This window comes from Tiliqua scincoides, chromosome 3, assembly GCF_035046505.1.
Source record: "Tiliqua scincoides isolate rTilSci1 chromosome 3, rTilSci1.hap2, whole genome shotgun sequence".
Classification (NCBI taxonomy): Eukaryota; Metazoa; Chordata; class Lepidosauria; order Squamata; family Scincidae; genus Tiliqua; species Tiliqua scincoides.
The window spans coordinates 20,584,240-20,609,036 of NC_089823.1; the positions used below are offsets into that span (position 1 = coordinate 20,584,240).

At 38.4% G+C, this 24,797-nt stretch overlaps 1 protein-coding gene across 1 annotated transcript in view; it reads left to right on the plus strand.

The window, feature by feature from the left end:
• The window catches only part of CUL5 (cullin 5), a 39,493-nt gene that overhangs the window by 2,014 nt on the left and 12,682 nt on the right, over positions 1-24,797 (plus strand). Inside the window, exons 2-13 of the mRNA XM_066621058.1 lie at positions 7,128-7,237; positions 9,298-9,397; positions 12,126-12,302; positions 13,480-13,621; positions 14,972-15,117; positions 15,198-15,278; positions 17,971-18,064; positions 20,049-20,179; positions 20,759-20,866; positions 22,091-22,155; positions 22,962-23,094; positions 24,662-24,793. Coding sequence (XP_066477155.1) covers positions 7,128-7,237; positions 9,298-9,397; positions 12,126-12,302; positions 13,480-13,621; positions 14,972-15,117; positions 15,198-15,278; positions 17,971-18,064; positions 20,049-20,179; positions 20,759-20,866; positions 22,091-22,155; positions 22,962-23,094; positions 24,662-24,793 — 1,419 coding nt within the window. The remainder of the gene's footprint in view (positions 1-7,127; positions 7,238-9,297; positions 9,398-12,125; positions 12,303-13,479; positions 13,622-14,971; positions 15,118-15,197; positions 15,279-17,970; positions 18,065-20,048; positions 20,180-20,758; positions 20,867-22,090; positions 22,156-22,961; positions 23,095-24,661; positions 24,794-24,797) is intronic.

A 24,797-nucleotide genomic window follows, 5' to 3' on the forward strand; every position in this document is an offset into this window, starting at 1 on the left:
CCCCTTAAATTATTATATAGCAAAGCAATTTTATAGCTACCTGTTTTATAGCTACCTGTCCAGTGATGAAGTTCAGTGGATTCAGCTGCTTGGGCTATTACTCCTCCTTCCAGAATCCTCAGAACATGAGCAGAGGAAGGCTTTCTTCTTTCCTGGACCTTTTAAACCTGTTTTAGTGATTGGGGCAGATGTAGAGGTGGAGACAAATTTTTCTGCCCTTTGTTTACCCAGATTCTCTTCTAGGGGGCTACATGCCTAGTGTCTCAGTAAAGTCCCCATGTCATCCACAATCCCATAAACAATTGCCACGTGTGTAGAACTATATCTTTTTGAGAATTTTTATAGCAGCTCAGTTTCCTGGCCTTGCTCACTTGTTTTGACTGTGTCACCAGCTGTGCTGTTAAATGGATGCCATCCACATCATCTTATCAGCCAAGTTCCCAGGCATACAGCTCTCAGCATGTTTCACAACATCACTGGGCCCCAGAGATTAGAGTCATACTTCTGACTGAAATTTGAGCAAGATTCACTTTGTCCCATCCACCTAGGCTTCTGGCTGAACCTGGAGTCCCTAAAGCAGGCCCAAATCAACATCAGTCTGACCTCCCATACCACATTTGTATCATCTATTGAGTTAGGTCAGCTTTGGTCACAGTAAGAGGCTTGGAAGGAAAGAGATTAGAAAAGTGTTGGAGACACACTTCTTGTTACCTTCATGGTCCAAGACATTTTGAGTGTGTTTTGATATGCTTTTGAAGAATTGGAACTGTTGTCCATTACACTGTGTCTTTCTAGCACACTATTGTCTACTGTAAGTGGTAGGAATTTTTGAGTCTCACATCTTTGCTACTTGAGATTCTTTAACAGGAGATGCTAAAAATGGAAACTGGCATCTTGTGAAAGTAGATATTCTCCCACAAAGCTATGGCTCTTTCCCATTTTTTGTTCCTGAGACTTCAGTCATGTGCACCTGTATTTAGGCATGTCTCCTTGAATTCTGAAGAGAAATTAGCACAGGATTGGGCTTTTTGTCAGAAAATCTAAATTCTTCCCACAACACTGTTGAATAGGAGAAACAATGATCTTTGGGAAGTTTAACTGTACCTGTAGTAATAAGATACCAAATTCTTGTGTGGTTCCTGTTCATTTCCGTGGGCTTTGTGCAGGAGAATTTCCCAATGGATTTTGCCCCATAGGTCAGAACTGTTTCCATCTCAGTCTGTTACATTTAATGGCACCCAAAATTTGATGTTCAAGACAGATACTTAACTTTGCTGGAGTAGGGTTGCATTTGCTTGTCAGTTGCCATCTTTACAAGAGAATTTTCAATGTGAGGCTGCCCTTGAGAACCATTTAGAAACTACAACCGATCCAGAATCCTGTGTCATGATTCTTAACTGGTGCCAGGTGGTATGATCATGTTACTCTGCTATACTTTGATTACAGTAACTGCTAGTTTGTTTTGGGTTCAGTTCTAGGTGTAGATAACTTGGAAGCCTTGAATAGCTGCAGACCAGGGTATATGAAGGACCAGCTAATCTCATATGAAAACAGCTTGTCACAAGATTTTCTTGAGGGGCCCTTCTTTGCATTCCAACATACATGTGGAAATGTAGCTGGTAGTGACATGGGAGAGGCCTTTTACTTGGTGGCACCTTGCGTACGGAAGCCCCTGCTGGTGCATATCAGGATGGCTCCCTCTCTCCCATCATTTTGATAGCACCTGAAAATACCTTTTTTAGGTTTGCATTTAGGGCTTAAGAGCCCAGTCCTATGCATGTCTACTCAGAAGTCAGCCCCATTATAGTAAATTATATCCAGGAAAGCATGGATAGGATTGTAGCCTGAGGGGTGTGAGAGTGTGTATGTGGCTTATATTAAGGATTATATAACATTTTTGCAAAATTAGGGCATGCAGTTTTTGTATTCTTGTTTGATGTTTTTTACATTGCTTTCAGTTTTTTAAATTGATCATAATTCACCTTGGTGTCTACTGATTGGAAGGGAAAGGTAGCATAAAATACTTCATAATTCACTTGTGCATCATGTCAGTTATTCTGTAAGAATTAACATTTTTATGTTTCTGTACACAAATACTAAAAGTAGATTAGTCCTTGTAATTCATACTTTGCTTACAGGTGAAGCTGAGGGAGCCCTAGCCACCCAGCTACTGCTTTGGGAAGGCTAGGGGAGGCATGATTTGTAAACGTTAGGGGGAGTTGGGCTTATGTGTTCCATCAAGTGCCCCTCTCCTTTCTCTAATTCAGGGGTGTGCAAACTTTTTGGCAGGAGGGCCACATCATCTCTCTGACAGGGGTAGGGAAAAAAGAATTAATTTACATTTCAAGTTTGAATAAATTTACATACATTTACACAAAGGAATATATTAGAGATGGAACTTATATGAATGAATGAAGGTCTCAGGATAGCTCAAAGCTATAAAAGGTCTTGCGCTGTCTCTCTCTATAGACATAAGATAGAGACATACACGTGTGTATATCCATAAGTGCCTGCGTATGGCTAAGAGGCACTTTTTCAAGTGGGTGCTCCTTTTTTTAGCAGGGGAAGAGTAACTGGCCCACCTCACCCCAGCAGTGTCTGTTCTAGTGGCTGTCTGCTGGCGTTCTTTTGCATCTTTTAGATTGTGAGCCCTTTTGGGACAGGGAGCCATTAGTTATTTGATTTTTCTCTGTAAACCGCTTTGTGGACTCTTAGTTGAAAAGCGGTATATAAATACTGTTAATAATAATAATAATAATATATTTAATGAAGATCGATGTTTTCAACTTGTTTTTAAACTAAGTTGTAAGAGAATGTAGCCATGTTTCTTTGCTGAATGAGTACTGTTTACTTGGAATTGACCCAAACCACTGAAATGTGCAATTTGTGTAAAACAACTTGCGAAATAACTTTTTGTTCTGGATCATGTTACTGTAAAATTATGACTTGGGAGATGACCAGCATGACTCTTAATCTCCATATAAGTTGATTAATAGGTTTTTAAAAAAACAGTATTTCTTAAATCTGAGAGTAAAGCAAATCTAGTAGACACTGGCTTGTGGCTTTTTCTGTGCTGTCTGGTTGAACTCATCAGATGATTCATAATATTGGTGCTATGGGACTGTGTGTGTATACGTACAATATTTATTCACTGCTTTTTGGTCCTACTTGAGACCATAGAGGTCACTTTCACTATACATTAAAAACAATTTTTACAAAGTCAAACAGTAAGCAATTTAAAGCAAATTCAAAAGTGGAGAGAGAAAAGTAATAACTAAGACTACTTTACTGGAGTAAAACAGATAGCAGACATACTAACAAAAAGTAAAATGAAAGAGGTAGGTCTTAGCCTCTTCAAAATCACCAGCTAACTGGGCTAATTCTTGGGGAATGGTGTTCAACAACCTGGGTGCCATCACTGTGAAGTACCTGTACCACATCTCAGTAAACTAAAGGAGACAGAGCAGGACCTTCAGTGATTTCTTCTGCATGCAGGCAGGTTAATATCAGAGGAGGCAGTTCTTCAAGTAGTCAGGTCCCAAGTCATTTCAAGTTTCATAGACCAGGATTTTGAATTGGGTCAAGCAAACTGGAAATCGGTGCAGATCAAAAAGCACCAGTCTGACATGCTCAGACTAGTAAATCTTTGAGAGCGCCCTGGCCACAGCAGTCTGCACCAGACATAACCTTAAATCAAGTTTAATAGTCAAGTCATGATGTAACTAAAATATGATTTCAGTGACCAGATTTTGTGACCAAATGTTTAAAGTCCTATAGAAAATTAAGCTGTCTGGGAGCTTCATGTAACCAGAATGGGCTTTCTTTTATAAGTGAACCTTTAGTTCCCATTTTTATTGCTTTCTCCATTCATTAAGATAAGGTTGGTTTAAGTTGTGTTCCAGTGGGTGTTTGTTTCTATGACCAATCTTTTTCACTTCATAATTTTAGCCTTACATAAAGCATCAAAAATACAGGTCCATCCTATTTATACACTGATTTTTTGAGAAGGAATGTGCTGATCCCTAGAAAAGGGGAAAAATGCATCCCTTTTAAAATCACAGTTTAAAAAACTGCTTTTCTTACTGTTGTAGAGAGATAGTCATGCAAGTGATTATTCCTTTCTTCAGCTGAACCAGGCAAAGGCTGGGGGTCCTTTGCATTTCTATTTGCTGACTGCCTCTCCACAACAGTAAGAAAAACTGTTTGTAAACCACAATTCTAAAGGGATGCACTCTTTAATTTTTTAAAACTGCTTTTATTTAACACATTTTATGGTATCGGCAAGGAGTCTCAGAATCAAAACCTCGAGGATTTCGAAGCACAACTTTATTCCCTTAGGAGCAATGGAGGGGCAAGAAACCTGGAAGTGGGTCATTAAATCTATTTTTCCACTTATCCACAGAATTCTTTTATCCACAAGGGGTTCCAGAACAGAACCCCAGTGGATAATGAGGCATGACCTGTATAAAGCTCCGGTGTACTTTAATCTACTCAATATCAGATCTGCGTGTACTTTCAAGGATGAAAATTTTTTAAAAATACATATAGTTTCCCTTTGGGTGCTGTTTTGCATACTTAACAATTCTTAGGAATACAAAATGACACTTAGGTGGAACTTTTTTTGCATTATAAGGTCAATGGCAAAAGGAAGGGAAGGGAAGAGGCAAATGTCCTGCATGTCCATATACTTGATGGGATTTGATGGCTACTATTAAGGAACACAGTTCGTGATGTCTTCATATTTTTGCCTGAGCAGATTACCTATATATTTATGCACATTAGAAACTAATACCCAACCTTTCAGAATAGTAGTTCCAAAGTGGCTTGCACCTTTGTTCTTTAAAGCAGTATTTAAAAACCAGGAATAAATGTGTTGAATTATTTTAGATCAGTGTTTCCTAACCTGGGGATCATGACCCCCTCCAGGCAGGTGTGCACGTTTTTATTTGAGGCGTTACCCACTTAAGGAGGGATGCAGCTGAGAACCCGTAGGTGCGGTACTTCTGGTTTTCGCTGCCTTCACACCAATCACATACAAAAAAAAATTTTTTTTTACTTACACGTGCTTGGTGATGGTAGCAGCGGCAGCAGTGAACCTGGAACTGCGGTACTAATGGCATCTATGGGTCCCCAGTCGGTTCACTAATCTTCTTAAGGGGGTAGCATCCCAAACAAAGGTTGGGAACCTCTCTTTTAGTATATGCATCTTTCTGTATTTTGTTTATCTCTATATATTACCATGTTACTCTGAAATAAGGTGAGTTACAAAACTAGGTAAGTACTGTAAATAATGTATTCTGTACATTCTGAATGTTTTATGTTTTTGTAACCATGATCTAAACTAGAACAACACAGTGGTGGGGAGGGGAAGAAGTGTAACAGTGTAGCTGAACCTCTTTTAAGGTATTTGTCTATCTGAGGATTTCAGAACATCAGTTAGATGCTTAGTATTTGATGTGCATGTCTCTCAAAAATAACTATAGCATATACAGTAATGCTGTTGTGTGTATGGGGGAAATAGCATACAACATGGGGGAGTTTTTTTAGATGTCTGGTGCTCTCTCATACATCTCAGTTATTTTAGATGTCTGGTGCTCTCAGTGCTTCTTTTTATTTATTTGTAATTCAGTGATTGCTATGACATAACTGGTCAAGATGCAGCTCTATTTTGTTAGGGTTCTGTAGTGTTCATGTAGCAGGAGATGGTCCCTGCTTCAATAGTCTGCAGCTAAAATGACAGTGTGAGGTTTGGGAGGGTGGCAGAGGCCCAACAAGATGACTTGCTCAGTGCCTACAAGAAGACTAGCTTGGAATAGAAACTAGGCCTCTTTATTTCAGTCGAATTCAGTAGCACACCGTAGTTGTTATAACTTCACAGATCAGACCAGACTCTGTAATTTCCTTTAACAGTGAGCTTAGGTCATCTTGTGCCTGCCAGTTTTGAAGTAAAATAAAACCATCCAAAATAAGGTGGTAGTTTTTGTATACTTGGGGGCTCCCCAGGTACACATATGTACATTAGTTTGTAAATTTAATAACTAAAAAAATGGCCAAACACAAACCTGTGCTCGGTAACAAGACCTACAAAATGTCGAGGGTGTCACTTGTGGGGTAGGGGTGAAAAAAGATGAAGGGGATTAGCTTGCTTAAGCACCAACTGTTTATAGTATCCTTAAGTTGTATGATGAATGTGTGCAATGAAGATAACAAAAGTCCCCTCACCCAGGTGTGTACATATGGTCATTTTTGAAGGCTGGAGAAAAGGATTTTTTTCTTTTCTAGTCTACAGAGCTGGCTTTCCCCTTTCTCTTATTATATGGCAATAAAGAATAAAGCGCTTACCAGTAGATTCAATGCTGAAAGTTAATCCAAGATCTAGGACTTTTAGTGCCACAGGAAGAGGTTCAGGATGGTGGGAAAGAAATAACTATTTTATTTCCACCCCATGAACTCTGGAAAACATTACAAGAGTCTTGTTCCAGGGTGGCTGGAGCTCTGAATGGGAATATTCCCTGTCAGATGTCAAATTGCTTTCTGACACATTCTAAAAGAAAAAAATGGCTATTAGCAAGCACTGATAACTGCCAACTTGCTATGAGGTGGGCATAGACTTGCAGCCTAGCAACACAATTATAAGCATGTCTACTCAGAAGTAATCCCCTTTATAAACAGTGGGGTGTACTACGAAGAAAGTTGTCATTGTTCGTCTTGTTTCATCCAGGTCCTGGTCAATGCTCTTGCTAGTGTGTCTTGGGTATTCACTTTATGCAATTTAGAACCTGATTTTCTCATTGAAATATTTTTATTTCAATGAGCGACTGGTTTCCTGGCTTTGAAGTTCAGTAAGGCAGTAGGAGCTAGGTGTGTTCTGTTACCCATGTAAAATGTGTTTCTGAAAGGATTGTGAATAACACTGTATACTCATGAAACTTCAGAGGGTAACTCACATTGAGTTATTCACAGGCAGTGGCTGATCTGCTTGACTAAGATTGCAATTCTGTGAACTCTTATGTGGAAGTAAACACCAATGAACAACATGAGACTTAGTTCTGAATAAATGCGAATGGGTTAGGATTTGCTTTTGTAAATCTGTATTTACATTATGCTGTCTTTTTTTTTTAATACAGAATAAAGGCTCACTTCAATTTGAAGACAAATGGGATTCCATGCGCCCCATTGTTCTGAAGCTTTTACGCCAGGAATCTGTCACAAAACAGCAGTGGTTTGATCTATTTTCGTAAGTAATTTTTATAACTTGCAGTTCTTGGGTAATGGAATGAAAATGCAGCAATGATATTATTTCACAATATCTTGTCAGAAAAACTGTTCAGTGAAATACTCTATTATAGACATTTCACAGATAATTGAGATTGTGAGCATTTGGCGTTTTATCGTGGCCAGTATGTAATTTATGTAGTATTACTGTGTATTTGAAGAAAAAAAGTGCTGTGATTGATATGCTATGCTCCAAAGTTTCTTCATTCAAGTAATTTTACTGTAGTAAAATGATTAATGATATTTTTATAGCATAGGATATTGCTTCTCTGTTAACAGAAACCTGAAATCTAATCAATGATATGCTCAAAACTGAAAATATGCTGAATAAAACACTAGTCAAAGCTCTGGTTTTGCCTGCTGAAATCCAAGCTTTCGACATTACTGCATTTATACAACTTGTACGAAAAGTGGGTTTCAAGAGTTCTTTTTTTGTTGTTGTCAGCCCCATCCCATTTGTTAAGAACATCAATCTCATCTTTGTTGACTTGTCTATTAGAGGCAGAGATTTACAAAGTTTTATGCTTGCAAATTTGAGCACAGTTATTTCAAATGGACTGTTTACAGTCCATCCTTTCTAATTAAGTATAAAGCCCCTTATACTGTGGCTGGTAGCAGGTTTTTGTGTCTTAAGGTTCAGTCTACCTTGGAGCTTCAACCAGAGTTCCTTTTTAAGTACTGTTTTAATGTTAATGTTATGTTGTCAGCAATAGCCATAGGTTGCTTTCTAGCTAAGGCTCAATTTTGCTGATTTCATATAAAGGTGTAAAGCATATCTTGAAAGGTATGCTACTAATGCTCCTATTGTGAGCATTTATGCACCTGGTTTTACAATGAGAGAGAGAGAGAGAGAGAGAGAGAGAGAGAGAGAGAGATCCAACCAGCCCCACTCTCTAAAGTGATGTGCCAGCAAATACAGTTATTTGATTGCACTATTTGAAACAGGAGGATGGACAGTCTGCTGTGACTGATCAACAACCAGATACATTGACTCTTTGAGTTATGGGTGACTGCATCAGCACTTTCGTGCATGTGCAGTATGTCCTCCTGTGGTGCTTTCATGCAGGTGTGATAATGCTAGTCTGGTAAAGACTAGGAGCTCAGATCCTGCCCTCCACTGTGAGCTCGGAACCCATGGTGAGTTCAATCTTCGGGTTCCGAACCCATGGATAAACAGGGTGGACCTGTACTAACAATGAACTATGTACATTTCAACTTATATACAGACTCCTGGAACCTGACCTGTATGTCTGCAAGGACATATGCGTACATATGCATGTTATCTGTCTTCTGGCCATCCGGCAGGGAAGTCAATTCAGCCCTGGTCATATTAGTGAGAGGAAGGTTGTTCCTGTAGGCTTGCTTACTTTTTGGAAGCCTAGGAGTGAATGGAGAATTTGCTGTTGGGGTGTGCAAAGTGTATAAAAATACCTCAACTGGGCAGATTGTGCCTGCAGTTGTTGCAACTGCTAACTGTTGCCTCCTGTTCTGTGCTGGTTAATAGCAGCTCCACAGGATTTTGTGGTCAGGACTTCCTAGACTTGCTAGAATGGCAGATATTGAACCTGGGACCTTGTATTCAAAAGTATGTAAGCTAGCGCTAACCTGCGTTTCTCCTTTCTGTATATAGGGTTTGTTCATTTCCTTTATTTTTATTTCCAGGTATTTATGTATGCTAGCTTGGTAACATTCATTGTTCTATGTGTTTTTGTTATACAGAATCCTCCTTACTCTTGAATATGAAAGATCCAGTGTGGAATAGTACTGGATTCTTTTTTTCTTCTCCAAATAGATTGATTTCTTCAAATGTTGGTGTTCCAGTTCTGTCTATGCCAACATAGCTATAAGATATAACCTGTTAAAAAAGAACTGGCAGACATTCTGTCTGATGATATTCCATTTGCTATGTTTGAGGTCTGTAGAGAACATTTCTAGGCATGATATCAGGTGGCCATTTCTTGTAGAATCATATATGTCGTCACTGAGAACTTATTTTGTACTGACTGAATTCATATTTTCTAGGGATGTGCATGCAGTCTGTTTGTGGGATGATAAGGGCCCAGCAAAAATACACCAAGCATTGAAAGAAGATATCCTTGATTTTATTAAACAAGCACAAGCCGTAAGTTTTCAGCTGTTAGCAGAAAATGCTTTTCTTCTGATATTGCCTTAAAGTAAAGAAACTTATATTATAAATTCAGGTAATTCAAAGTGGCAGGTTGGGCAGTGTAGGTCTGTGAGTTGGAACGGATGTGAATGATCATCTGGTCCAAATCTGTGCCTTGTTCAAGGCTGTGGAAGACAATAAAAATCTTGTGACTTGTGTTGCTTTTGTACATTAAGCGTATTCGCATGATTCCTTTTTTCTATTCGGTGTAGTTTATTCTGCATCTTCTAGTCATGAGGAGGGGCAGGGAACTTTGCTGTGCACCAAAGTCCTTCTCCCTAATTGTTGGAGATGGTACTTTGCAACCTTCCTGTCTCTTGACAATTTGTCCTAGATTTTCAAGCATACCTTGAAAGTTATTTTGTTTATAGTATGTTAAGCATATCTTAACCATCGGGGGCTAGAAACCGACTTAAAAAAACAAAAGCAGAGATTGTCAAGAAGCTGCATTCTGTACTCAATATTGCATTCTGTACTTGTTTACATTATCCCTGACAAATGCCTAACCAATCCTTTCTTGAAAACCTTCAAGGAAGGATTTGCCCAGTTTGTTCCACTGTAAAATGGAACTAAATATGGTTCCAGTGCAATAAACTGTTGATATGACACTGTGTGGTGGTCTTAATTATCTGAACCTACAGTGACTACTTAATAATCTTATTATAAGTATTGGTCTTTCCCTAAAATCATTTTACACCAATGTCACTTGGGCCTCTTCTGAATAATAATAGTAAAAGCAGCAGGGATAGATAGATAATGCCATCTTTGGCAAGCCTTCAAATCTTTTTTATGTTTGCCTCTTTATAAATGAAAGCCTAGTGTTTTGAAACATTGACTTGGGGCAAAATTTAGCTTCAAAGCAATCATTATACAGGATGGGGAGAGTACAAAGCCTCCTTTTCTGTGGTAGCTTAATGCAGCATAAAAGCTCATTTTTTAGTAGAGTGATTTTTAACTTCCATGAAAATAAATAGAGCAGCAGAAATACTGTCAGTATGGTGTCTCATTTCAGATTTGTGTTTAGGGTAACAATTTCAGAATTGAAGGTCAGTCTTGTAGGTACTTGTGGAATTTTAAAATGATGTATCCTTACAAACAATTGAGTTTGCCTATACATGAGCTTTTAAAATGAGCAAGTGTTTTTCTTTTAAAACACAGAATCCTGGGCTTGTATACTCAGAAGTAAGTCAGCCTTATTAAATTTAGTGGGAATTACTCCCTGGTAAATGTGTATAGGATTATACAGTCTGTAAGATTATAATCCTAAACAAACATATGGAACTTACTTCTGAGTAACTTGTCTAGAATTATAGTCTGAGTGTATTCTGTGTAGAAATCTGTGCCTGTGCCCCGCTGCTTATGTGCACAACTCTTTCTGATAACATTCTGCTTCAGGTCTTTCCCTAACACAGTAAAGGAACCATTTTGGCATTCAGTGTCCTTGCTTGTTTTTATATTACTTCTTAGAGAATAACAAAATATTCACTGATCAATGTATGTTGAAACCTAGGCATATCTTGTCTGTTAGAAACATTTTTCAAAGTGTTTTTCAAAGCTTTCTATTAATCCTCTTACATTGAGATACTGGTTTGGAATAGAACTTGGCATATGCTCGGATGCAGTTGAAAAAGATGCAAAATTGTTGTTTTTCTTTTTTAGGCGGCAGGGTTAATGTTGCAATTTTGTGTACAGGTCGTTCCTCATTATCCGCAGGGGTTCCAATCCAGGAACCCCTGCAGATAAGGAAGCCCGCGGATAATGAAATTTGGGGAGACCCATGCCCTCTGAACCCAACCAGAGCTGTGCTCAAGTCAGATCTGGAGGCACTTCAGGGGTCTGAAAACCACAACTTCCTGTTTTCGGCCAAAAACTGGAAGTTGTACATTTTAGCTTCCTGGAGGCCTTACAAAACTTTCTGAGGGTTGAGAAGGCCATGCATGGCCTCCCCGAACCTCAGAAGAGCCTCCAGACCTAACCAGAGCACAGCTCCATGGGTATTCAAATCCATAGGTACCAAACCCACAGACATGGAGGGCCGGCTGTACCCTTATCTAAGACTAAGTACAACTGAATTCTCTGGCATGTAGTTTCAACATGCTGTTTTGTATTGTTGGCTCTGTTGTCTCTAGTTTTTGTTGTATTGATTACATTACATTACAAAGGTCTTATGTAATGTAATGACTATTTGCTCTCTTTTCAGTCTTATGAATAGTATTTGTGATGGTTTAATTTTAATTCTGTTATACTTTTATTCATTGTAAGCTACATTGATTACTATTTACATTTCTGTTTTTAATATACATTTACTAAATAAAAAAATGCTTCCAAACAAGCTTGAAAAGATAGAACTGTGTCACAAAGCATATGTCCTCCACTGCTGAGGCATTTACTTCAATGGTTTGCTGACTTTATGGTCTTATGCCTAATTTCTCTGTCTTTTTATGTTATAGAAAAGGTAGCAGAATCTTAATTATGTTTGCTTGGCAAATGTTAAGCAATTGTCATTGTAGTTCTCAAACAAGGCTGTGCTGAGAATTCTTTGCATATTCATTATATATTGCCTAGAGTTTTTTAAAAAATTAAGTTTTGAAAGCTAAATTAGTTTAGGAGTTTATGAATTAACTTTCATACTTTCAGTTAAGTTGGAAATATTTCCAACGTTCGGTCCTCTTTCCTCTTTCAGAGAGTGCTGAGCCACCAAGATGATACTGCATTGCTGAAAGCCTATATTGTAGAGTGGCGTAAATTCTTCACACAGTGTGATATCTTACCTAAGCCATTTTGCCAGTTAGAGATCACTCTCATGGGTAAACAAGGCAGCAATAAGAAATCCAATGTAGAAGACAGTATTGTGCGAAAGGTAAGTGCTGTGCTTCATAAAACACCATAATAAAAATATGGTCTGTTTTTCGTACTGCTAGAGGCCACAGCAGAAGATTGAACTGGTGCTGCAGTTGTGATACTGACACTTCAAGTGGTTATCAAAGTCTGTCATCACCATTTTTTCTCTTCCCACCATCAAACATAACTCTGCTGTTCATCCAATGTAGTGGTAACTCCGAAGATTGCCATGGCTTCCTTTGACCTCAGTTGCATGCATATCCCAAGAGTGTTAATTGGTGTGAAAAGAAAGTGTGATGAAAGGGAGTGGTTGGAGCAGGTACTAGGCTTATGTTTGCCTGGGTTACAGGTAACCTAGGGAGACAGTGCATAATAAATTTAGGGCTCAGTCCTATCATGTACCCCCTGCCAGTGCAGCCACGCTAAAAAGGTATGTACTGCATCTGTGGGGCGGGGGGATCAGAAGGCTTAGGGGAGAGGTAAGGCAATGTATTTCCCCTTATCTCCCTGTAAGCCACGCACTCACCAGTGGGTGTTCTTGGACCTGTACCATCTCTTTAGCTGCTGCAAATCTGAAGGGAGGAAAGGAGTGGGGAGCTTCAAAACAGAGAGGATAAGATCCAGCGTGTACCATTTCTGTTGGATCTATGCCTCCTGCTGCCTCTCTGTCGCATTCCTTACCCCTTCCTGTCTGGTTTCAATCCCAGTTCAGCCCCTCCCTGCTTGCCTCTGCTCTCATTGCTATCTTACCTTGTCTGGGGACATGGCAGGGTCCACCAACAGAGTTGTGGTGCTGCTACCTCTTGCAGCTGCACTTGCAGAATGGCCACCAATGGAGTACAGCTGCAAGTGACTTCTGGTGGTCTGATAGGCTCTGCAGGACATCCCAATCCTGCATAGTTATTAAAACATATTGTTTGTTTTATTATAATAACTTACTATTTAGGCGAATATGTACCTTACTGCAGTGTAGACCAAAACCTATTTTTAATAAATTCTTGTTTTTTAAAAAAACTAACACAGCGTAACTTGCTGTCCTGTGTACACCCTGTGCAATTTGTAAATTTGTAAAGGAAGCAGAGTTTTATCCTAAAACTGAAACTTGCCAAACCTATTTTTTTTAAAAAAACCTCTCAACTAGATTTTAATGAATTTGACCTGTATATGACTTCATTTTTTTCTTATTTTATTTGTAGCTCATGTTAGATACTTGGAATGAGTCTATATTTTCAAATATAAAGACACGCCTTCAGGACAGCGCAATGAAGCTGGTCCATGCTGAACGACTAGGAGAAGCATTTGACTCTCAACTTGTCATTGGTGTTAGAGAATCCTATGGTATGTCTTGTTAAGGTCATGACTGTAGCCTCCCCTTTGGTACAGAGTGCCATAACTTGCTTCCAACTAGAAGCTGCATTGTAAAAATGATGCGAGACATAGGTAAAACAAAGACCAGTAATTTCTTCAATATAGCAGCTGCCCAGTTTTAAAAGCTGCTTCATGATAGTCAGTTTTTACAGAAAATCATGGTTTTGGTGGTTACAGTGATGTTTAAAAAAAGCAACTTATTTTTCACAACCGTGGCACATTTGTAATTCTGAATATACATACCCAGCTTAAATTGTAAACTGCAAGTTTTTTCTCATGTTCGAAACCTGTCAATTATTCAGCTAGAAACTAAGGGTTTGCTTCAGACCACTTGATCACCTCTGGTGTTATACAGTCAGTTCTCGGTATATACAAATTTGTTATCCATGAATTTGCTTATCTGTGAAGGGCAGAATTGCCACCTACCTCATTATCTGCGACTGTGTTCTCGCTATATGTGAATACTGTGGCTGGGACAAACGCAGGGAACAAGCCAAGAGATAGGTGCAGGACAGGTAAAGCAGCTCCCTCCCCAACTCTGAGGCTTCATTGTTTGGTCAGCAACCTTCAAAAAGCTGAAGGATAGCATGGAGGAGGAAGCTTCAGATGTTGGAGTTGTTGATGCCCTTGCTATCACCCCACCCCATAGATCTCAAAGTAAGATTCAGGTCCATAAAGTTCATAGAATGTGTGCTGAAGAGGATCCCCTGGAACCCTATTTTCCGCATAGGCTCAATGATTTCATATTCTCTAATTCAGTATCTGGTAGGTCTTCCAGGAACTGACTGCAATTCATATTGTCTTTGAGTAGGCAAATAACCTGAAAGGTTCAGAGAAAAACTGGAATTCCATGTGCCTTGGAAGTGAAACAAATGTTAGATACTCATAAATGGTAGATAGTCATATAACCATTCAGAGAAAAATCCTCTCAAATCAGCAAGTGTTTTATATAAAATAACGGTCTGAAGTGGCACAAAGTGGTATATTTTCATTTCTTCAGCCATTACTTGTTAACTTTCTTTCATCTGCGAAGTAGTACTTATATTCAGGTAATTCTATCATTTTAAAAAATGAAAGGCTGGACCATTTCTCTATATCAGAGGTGTCTAAACTTTTTTTGGCAGGAGGGCCACATCATCTCTCTGACTCTGTTGGGGGCTGAGGGAAAAAAGAATTAATTTACATTTACAGTTTGAATAAATTTGGGTTTGGGTACCCCTTCTTTATATAATTGTGCCACTGCTATCCTGTCCTGAGTGAGAAAAATAAATTGTCTTACAATCCAAGAAAAAATATCTGACTAGATATTTCTCTTTACAGTTAATCTGTGTTCAAATCCTGAAGATAAACTTCAGATTTATCGAGATAACTTTGAAAAAGCATACCTTGATTCAACAGAGAGATTTTACAGAACTCAAGCGCCTTCATATTTGCAACAAAATGGTGTGCAGAACTATATGAAATATGTAAGTGAAAAAGGTGGTGATATGAAAAGGATCTGTTTATGTGAATACTTTTAAGTGATGTTTGTTCTGCTTCTGCACAGGCAGATGCTAAATTAAAGGAAGAAGAAAAAAGAGCATTACGGTATTTAGAAACAAGGCGGGAATGTAACTCTGTAGAAGCGGTAAGTATACACTGTAAGTAAATGTGTCATTAAAATAGTACATGAATTTATGGAGGCAAGAACCTATGAACAACATCCAGACCTTTGGTGCAATGATGTGCCATTGATGGAAGTGTCTTCCCTTCATAGGAACTGAAATCTTGTGAGGGGGTACTTGCACAATTGGAACTCCCCTTTTATTCACAGCAGAAGCTTTTCTTTATAGTTGCTGCGTTACTCCAAGTTATAGATGCTGTCCATCATATTATAGTGTTAATAAATCAAGTCACTGTTTCTACCATTCTGAAGGAAGTGATATGGTAACATTGTTTTTTTTTAATCCAGTAATATTAGGGCTGTTTGCACTTAATCTCACATTTGAGTAACTAAAAGCTGTAATTTCATAAACTGAATTTCACAAGGCATCAGAGATGGTTCTCTGTTTTAGGGAAGTTTGATATGGAGAATTGTTGCTGTGTTTCCCAGTACAGAGATCTGTTGCATAAAGTAAAGATAACAAATTCATGACTTTAGGCATTCCTCGCCTTTTATTTTTAAACATGGGTTTTTTTCTCTGAAGAAAACCAAACATTGCCATCTGTTGTTTTAAAAAATAAAGATAAAAAGTTGAAGCTACCACCATGGTAAAAAATAGAATCCAAATCCCTTGGTGAGGCAAGATGCGCACTTGGAGAATTTTTTGTTGAAAACTAGTATATAAATATTCTAGGTCAGTGTTTCTCAAACTGTGGGTTGGGACCCACTAAGTAAGTTGCGAGCCAATTTCAGGTGGGTCCTCATTCATTTCAATATTTTATTTTTAGTACATTAGACTTGATGCTACCTTGATATGTGACTGCATTTGGGGAAATGTTACAGACCTGTACTTTTAACAAGTTACTATGTATATTCTTTTAACAATGATTGTAATTGGGACTTACTCCTGAGTAAGTGTGGGTAGGATTGCAACCTAGTATTGTTAAAAAATTTCCTGCTTAATGATGTCACTTCCGATCATGACATCACTTCTGGCGGGTCCTGACAAATTCTCATTCTAAACGAGTGGGTCCCGGTGCTAAATGGGTGAGAACCACTGTTCTAGCTAATAATGATTGTGTATAGTTGCGCTTCACTCCATAGAATAACCTTTGTTTGCTAGAGCAACTTCCTGAGTGCTTAAAATGTATCTCTAATTTTGCCACCTTTAAGCAAAATTCATTCTACTAGACTGAGGAGAAGGTTGACATTTACAACGACACAGTGGACATAATTACATGAGCATTCATTTGAAGCACCTTTAAGCCCTTTCAAAGGGTTTTCACATGAAGGTTGCTGTTGTGTTATTGCTGTTGTCTTAACCCCAAGGATTAAGAATGTGGTTCTTCAACCTAAACAGCTGGGTACCAGTTCTTTCTGTGGAGTTATTAAAGACTTATTTTCGTTTAGGCATGTAGGAAACTGTCGTATACCAAGTCAGGCCATTTATCCTTCTAGCTCAGGGCTCTCCAGATGCTGTCCCATGGGCCGGAGCTGGCAACCTGTCTTTTCCATCCCCCATGTGAACAGTGCTTACCATTCTGTGGGGGAGCCGTCCTTCCCTGCCACCATTCTTCCCAAACCGAGCTCTGGTCTGCTACTTCTAGGTTCTGTCACCCCAGCAGCCGCTGTGCCCTGATTTCTAGGCGGGCGCAGCAGGCTGGAGCTCAGTTTAGGGGAGACTGGCAGCAGGGAAGGATGGTTCCCTGGCAAAATGGTAAGCACTGGTTGCACCAGGAATGCCTTCCTTATTGTGCAGTAGTTTCCAGTTTGGAGACCGCTGATCTATCTCAGTATTGTTGACTCCGACTGGCAGTGGCTGTCCATGGTCTGAGATAGGAATAATTTGTTATGGTAGGTAAATGAGGTTCTAGACATGACTATTCCATATAATGCTTGCTTACTGTGGAGAAATGCTAATATAAGAATATTTGGTATGCATTTCAGAAACTTGACAGAGCAATCCAGGGCATGTTTACTCAGAAGTCCCATTAAAATATGTGAGGCTTACCTTTGAGTAAATGTGCATAGGCTGTTTGGCTATTTACATTAATAAAAGTATGCAGACGTTGTTGTACAGGTTGATTATCTCCTGTCTGGAATTCCAAAAACCAAAATATTCCAAATCTGTAACTTTCTGAGTGCTGTCATCCCAGCTGGCAGTATAAGGTGTGCTGGGACGCTACCCAGCCAAGAAAGCCCACTGCTCCAGACAGCTGCAACCCAGAAAGTGGCACGGAGCCGAGCAGGCAGACAGAAAATATTCCAAAATCCGGAAGCATCCAAAACCTGGAACACTTCTAGTCCCAGGGTAATCAACTTTGGATAAGGAGCAATCAACCTGTATAAGGAACAGAGTTGTTCTTAGAAGGCTGTAAGCAAGGTGTGGACCCAACACAACTCAACCAGTGCAGAGCCCCCTATTATGGCCATATATTGTTCATGAAAGTGTGGGACCCAGGGAGGCCAACCCAGTTGTCCTACCCAAGGGATGCCTCTGATAAGGAAGCATGTGCTAAATTTATCTTATAGTGGAGTATGTTTTTATGGGGTTAGGTTGCATTCTGTGAGGTATTTTGCAGCAGTGTAACTCAAGAGGTGAGCAAGAAATTGTATCAATGAGTTTGAAAAGCAGCACTATTCTAACTATGCTACTGATACTTTTACTGCATTTCAGCTTATGGAGTGCTGTGTGAATGCTCTGGTAACATCATTCAAAGAGACTATTTTAGCTGAGTGTCAAGGAATGATCAAGCGCAATGAAACAGAAAGTAAGTGAAACATAAAAGAATTTTGTCCCATCAGATTGACAGAGTAAAAATACATTTGAGATTCTATTATTTCTAAGAGAAATATACAAGAAATACAATTTGATGTCGGGCTAGTTTAGTTAAAAGTTGCATGCTGCCCCATAGCAAAATGTTTTCTTTGGCTTTGGAAAGATTGCATGTTTATCCTTCCTCCAAAGAGCCCGGGGAGGTGTATAGAGTTTTTATCCCCTCTCTTTCCCCGTGTTACCATCAAACAGCTACATTGAAGTAGACTAGTGTGAGAGAACTAGTGACTGTTCCAAGCTTACCCAGTAAGTTTCCTGGCTAAATGAGAACTTGAACCTGAATCTCCCTGGTCCTAATTGGGCATTAATTGCATGTTATAACACTCTGGCTTTCAATATAATTTTTATTGTGTTCACTCAGTACAACCAGATAGCTGTGTCACTGAATGAATGTTAATTCTGCTGTAGCGGGAAGTACTACCCACTTTGCCACCACATTGCAGTATATTGGTGCATGCTTTTGCTTGTATTTAATCAGCCTTGAGAGCGTTCAGGTTTCCACAGCACTTGCCATTTCAAAATTTAGATAAACAAGGAAGCACTGCTTTCTGCACTGAAAATTTTATCTATTTAGGCATGTTTTATCACGAAAGGTTTTTATGGAGACAAGAAGTATCTTTTTTTAGTTTGACTCTGCTCCATGTGTAGAATTCAAAAAGAAAAAAATGGAGAAACAAAAAATGTTTGTCATAGTACTTCAGTATATGATGTGTTGCATTGTATATACAGAAAATAAGAAAAATTATTTATGTTTTATAGTACTTGTTAATTCAGGATGATTCCAGCTTTCAAAGTAGAAATGCCTGTTCTTAGACCTGAGAATTCAGAAGGCATCTGACCTTAAAAACTATGCCTGGCTTCTTACTCTGACAGCATTTGTTTGGCACTAGTCCAGAGCTGAATATAGCAACACACCAAACCGTAACAAGTATAACTTTCTTCTCCCAAGAGGAATGAGGCCTTATGGGAATGTGCAACTATAGAGAAATTGGTTATTAAACTTGGGGTGCAGCAGTGAATTTCTCTAGATTGGATTGACTTCCAAAATTTGGAAGTTCCTTTCATTTACAGAAAAGTGTTGTGCTTGTGAATAGCTTCTTGCACAAGTGCAACTCACTTTCCATTAACAGAGGAGGCTTTCATTCATGGGAAAGTATGTTAAACTTCAACTCCTCATTTTAGAGAGGGATGTGGGATTTCTGCGTAAAGCAACTTCTCCACCTGTTCCTGATACTTCGTAAATGAACTAATGAATATGTTTATGAAAGTAGTTGAATAATAAGCACTATGTTTCACAGTATATTCATTGTGATATCTTCTTGTCTCATCACTTGGGTAATTATTCAGTGAATACTTACCTTATTTTGGCAAGTGCAGATATAACATTGGCTCTGTAGTGAGCATGATTTGAAAATCAAGAGCCAGTCTTGGATATGCAAATCTCTTCTTCTTTCTTCATTCTCTCTTCAGAATAATTTTCCCTTTCCACTTCATGGAGTTATGCACATGTAACATGAAACTATGACTAAACATTTACTACAGTCAATATAAATCATGGTTTTAACCTTTGAGTTTATCTGGGATCTTGGTTTGGGTCAACCATGGTTTGTACTGGTGCACATGTAATATAATTCTGAAATGTGTAAGGAGAAGTAGTTTTGAAGGGGAGCATGCATCTCCAAGACTTGCTTCTAGTTATAAACCATGGTTTCTAAGAAGGTAATTGTAATGTCCAAAAAATCCCCACTGTTTAATCTGAAATCAGTGTTCATAGACCATGTATTGTAGCTTGTGTGGAGTGCAATTTGTTCTGCAGTAATGAGAGAGCATTGTGGTAAACAGAACTTCTACAATTCATATAAAACTTTGATTCCTTGCTACATATACACTTATGATTCTTCAAACTTTTGTATCTTCAGAGTTACATTTAATGTTTTCATTGATGGATAAAGTTCCTAATGGAATAGAGCCCATGTTAAAAGATTTGGAAGAACATATTGTTAGTGCCGGATTAGCAGATATGGTAGCAGCTGCTGAAACTATTACTACTGTAAGTGAGTGTTTTGTGTTTATTCTCTTAAAGAGAGCTTTCCAAAAACATCACAATTGTACTGAAAAATTTTAAATAACTGAAATTAATATATGAAAATAAACTTTAAAAATTGGTGTTTCTAAATATAGTATGAAATTATTTTTTAATATAGAAGTTGTATATAAAATGTCATGACCATTGAAATCAATGAGACAAATTAGTCATGACTAAATTCCCATGAATTTAAATGCCACGTAGAACACAATCCTATATGTTTACTCAGAAGTAAATTCTGTTTTGTTCTTTGGAGTTTACTTCCAGGTAAGTGTGCTTAGAATTGCATGATTGATTTTCTTTTGATATACCCAATTGAGAATTTAAAATCTCATGAAATTGAGACTACAAGCCTTACTTAAACTTTTTAACTGTCCATTAAATTTGGCTTCATGTTAATCTGCACCAAAGCTGTATATTAGACTTAAAACAAAGTAATTCGTAGAAAGTTAGTGTAAAGCACCCCAAGTCACTGATAAATCATCATGCGATATTTTTTTCCTCTGATTTGACTTTTTATTTTGTTACTTATTCAATTTTTAGGATTCTGAAAAGTATGTAGAACAATTGCTCACGTTATTCAATCGATTTAGCAAGCTGGTTAAAGAAGCATTTCAAGATGACCCAAGATTTCTTACTGCCAGAGATAAAGTATGTTGTTACAACTTCAATTAACCTTTCACTTCTTAATTCAGTTTTCAAAAATAATAGCACAGCTTGGTTACAAAACCTGTGAATGGAAGGAAAAAAATGTATTAGTGATGTTCTGTGAACTCTTAGCACACATACTTACAGCAGACTTCTTATAGTTTTACTACCAGGGTTTGTGTAGCAGTATGAGGAGCATGGTGAATAAGGAAGATAGAGATTGTAGCATATACATTCTAGTATCCATGAAAAGGTCTTGAAAAAAGCTTGTGCAAAATCTTAAAAGACCTTTTACAAAAGGTCTGAGTTTGGGGTTGCTTTTGTCAAGCAGTGCTCATCCCTACTCAATCAATAACAGCCCTTCTGTTAGCTTTCTGCTACCAGATTGGTGCTTCTGGATCTGAGTGTTTCTGGTTGTTTTTTAGAAAATATCATTGATGTTTATGGAATTTACATACTAAAAAGAAAACATGTATCAGTAAGTTATTGACTGTCAAGAGTATTATACTGTATTGAAATGGCAGCAAGATTTTAATTATATCATAGCTGTAAAGTTATTGTCACAGCTATACCCACCTGTACCACAGCAAAGTACTTCTGTATGTGCCTGAGAATGAATAACCCCATCATCAAAATTTAAGACTTCTAGTCACTAATATTCTGCAGGTATCTGAAGAAGTTTAAAGACTATACATTTCATAAAAGGATGAGGAATGGTATCACCATATGTGAAATTTCTATGATATGGTTATTGTTTAACCCATTTCTGCCCAGCTCACAGGTGTACAAATTTGATCCCGGTTGCAAATATGCAACACTGGGCAGAAATGGCTTAAATAAAACTAGAATTCTACCAGCACTTTATCTGGTTGAGACCTTATGCTGAGCCACTGCCCAGCCATGGTTTCGGAGTGTTGCACATGCTTGCACACCTCACATGTGCAAGTTCCTTTCTTTCCTGGTAAGCGATAACTGTGGTTTACCATGAAGTTGGAATTGGTGTAACCATAGTTAGCTCTAATTTGAGTTAACTTTCAAACAAGGAGGGAGGCAGAGGGGCTGAGCCTGTGAGATTTGCCCAGTCAGCAGACAGTGGTTTGACAATTGGCCCAGTGTGATGTGTGAATTGCTCCTTTTGGTTAAGGATGTTAAATTATTTTTTTGGGTAGAACTTGTTCTTTTGTTAACATAGTTGAGTCACTTAACCTTATTTTGCTTTTATTTTAGGCATATAAAGCAGTTGTTAATGATGCTACAATATTTAAACTTGAATTACCATTGAAACAGAAGGGGTAGGTTACTTCAGTATTTTCCAGCTCATAGCATTGAGTTTGAATTGGCTTAGGCAAGTTCATTACATTTTGGATTAATGATTAGCTCTTGGAGAATGCAACTCTTGCCATATTTTCTAATTGCTTGGTTGTAATTTTACTTTTGCTTTCTAGTCTGAGCTGCTTGAAATGTATATAATTGGAACCCTTATAAAGTACATTTAAGAAAGACCATCCATAAGAGTCAAATCAAATGCATTTTTTTTACATACATTTGAATTCAAATGCATTATCTGCCTTTTATGTTGGTTATGCAAATTACATTTAAATCTGTAACCTTTGTGACATGATAATATCTAGGAGTATTAGTCTGGTGCCCATCATGTGCTTTTTGGTTCTGCACAGTTTCTCTGTTGCATCTTCTGTTTGACCTACAAGCCAAGTGAACTAAGGTGAACAAAGCACTCAAAATTTGTACTGGTGGAACTGGTTGTCTTGATTATTATTTTGGGGGCTCCTACCCCAAAGCAGGCATTCATTTCTCATATACATGGCACTGGCTTTCTGAGCCAGGTGCACTGTTTCCAGGTTTCCAGGTAACTCAATTGTACAAAAAACTGTTGGCAATTTTTAATTACATTATGAGAAAGCTTGTGGATCCTTCTGCTGAAAAGAAGCAAATGGAGCTTCATGTGTGCTCTCTTATTTAGGAATTCCCCCTTCCGGCCCATGCAATTTTTATCAGTAGCCTGAGATGATGATTTGAAACCCAGTATGGGAAGTTTCCTCTGTATACTCTTGTGTCAACTGCTTCTCATGTTCATTAGGGTTGGATTGAAAACGCAGCCGGAGTCCAAGTGTCCGGAGCTACTTGCTAATTATTGTGACATGTTGTTAAGAAAAACACCGCTAAGCAAAAAGCTAACTTCTGAAGAAATTGAAGCAAAGCTTAAAGAAGTGGTATGTTTTCATCTTGTGTTTGTCTCTTCATTTGAGAGACATAAATTTGGTGATTGGGATTACTTTTCCTAAAAGGCTTTTCATCATCTTCACATCAAAAACACCGGATAACTTCTGTATTAATTATAACACTAGATTAAGAGGAAGGGGAACAGTTATAACTTTCAGTTGTTAATTAGCTGCTGACTGGCAGTATAATTGGCAGCAGACAGTTTAACTTGCTTTTATGCTCATTGGCCAGCTGAATAGCAACTGTAATGTCTCATGCTTCCAGAACTTGGTTGCAACCAGGGCTGGCCTAGGCTTAACCTTTTCCATCACTAATCACAAATAATCCCATATACCTGAAATGAAGGAAAATTTTACAGTACAATCCTAGGCATATCTACTTGGAACTATGAGCCAGTAAATTCATTGGGACTTAATCCAAGAGAAATGTGTTTCTCAAACTGTGGATGCTACCATGGTATGTGACTGAATTTGGGGAAATGTTACAGATCTGTACTTTTAACAGGCTATTATGTTTATGCTTTTAACAATAATAGTAAATGAGATCTACTCCTGGGTAAGTGTGGGTAGGACTGCAGTTTAGGATTGTTAAAAATTTTCCTGCGGTGATGATGTCACTTCCAGTCATGACATCAGTTCTGGTGGGTCCTGACAGATTCTCATTCTAAAAAGTGGGCCCTGGTGCTAAAGTTTGAGAACCACTGGTGTATAGGATAGCAGCCTTAGGACCCAATCCTATCCAACTTTCCAGCTCCTGTGTAGCAAAAGTGCTTCTGTGGTACCACAACTCCTGTGGTAGCCACAATGCACATGTTCCCATACTTTAAGAAGCTCCAGTGACTGCCTCTCCACCACAAGATGTAGCGCATAGCCCATTGGCACAGCTGTACCAGCACTGGAAAATTGGATCGGATTGGGCCCTTATTCATGTAGTGGCACTTTTCAGTTAGATAATTTTCAGTACTTCTTATTTTATATAAACATTGGTGTAGCTCTTTGTGGTTTCCTGCTACATTACAGTTGTGATTGAAAGAGGAAGTTAGACAATATTGGAATTAAAAATGAAATTTTTGCTGAAAGCTGCAATACTATATATATTTACATGGGAGTAAGTCCCACTGAATTCAGTGGGGCTTATTTCTCAGTAGGCAAGCATAGGATTGCACAATAAAAGTTTGTTTGTCTGGTGGTTAGGCAAGGAACATATTGATACAGATACTAGTTTGATAGAGTGTGATTGCTCCCAGCAAGATGTATTTGGGGGCGCAATCCTAACCCCTTATGTTAGTGCTTTTCAACACTGCCATAGCTGTGCCAATAGGACATGTGCTGCATCCTGCAGTTGGGGGGGGGCACTCACAGAAGCTTCTTCAAAGTAAAGGAATGTTTGTTCCCCTACCTCAGTGCTGCATTGCCCTTATGTCAGTGCTGGAAAGCACTGACATAAGGGGTTAGGATTGTGCCATGGGTGCATTACCTTCTGGCTCTTATTTATTGTTGTGCATTTATCGTAGATGCTAATAGCAAGCACCAAACTTGTTTAATTTTTTTTAAACAGCTATTGGTACTTAAGTATGTACAAAACAAAGATGTTTTCATGAGATACCACAAAGCTCATTTAACAAGACGTCTTATATTGGATATATCAGCAGATAGTGAAATAGAAGAAAACATGGTGGAATGGCTAAGAGTAA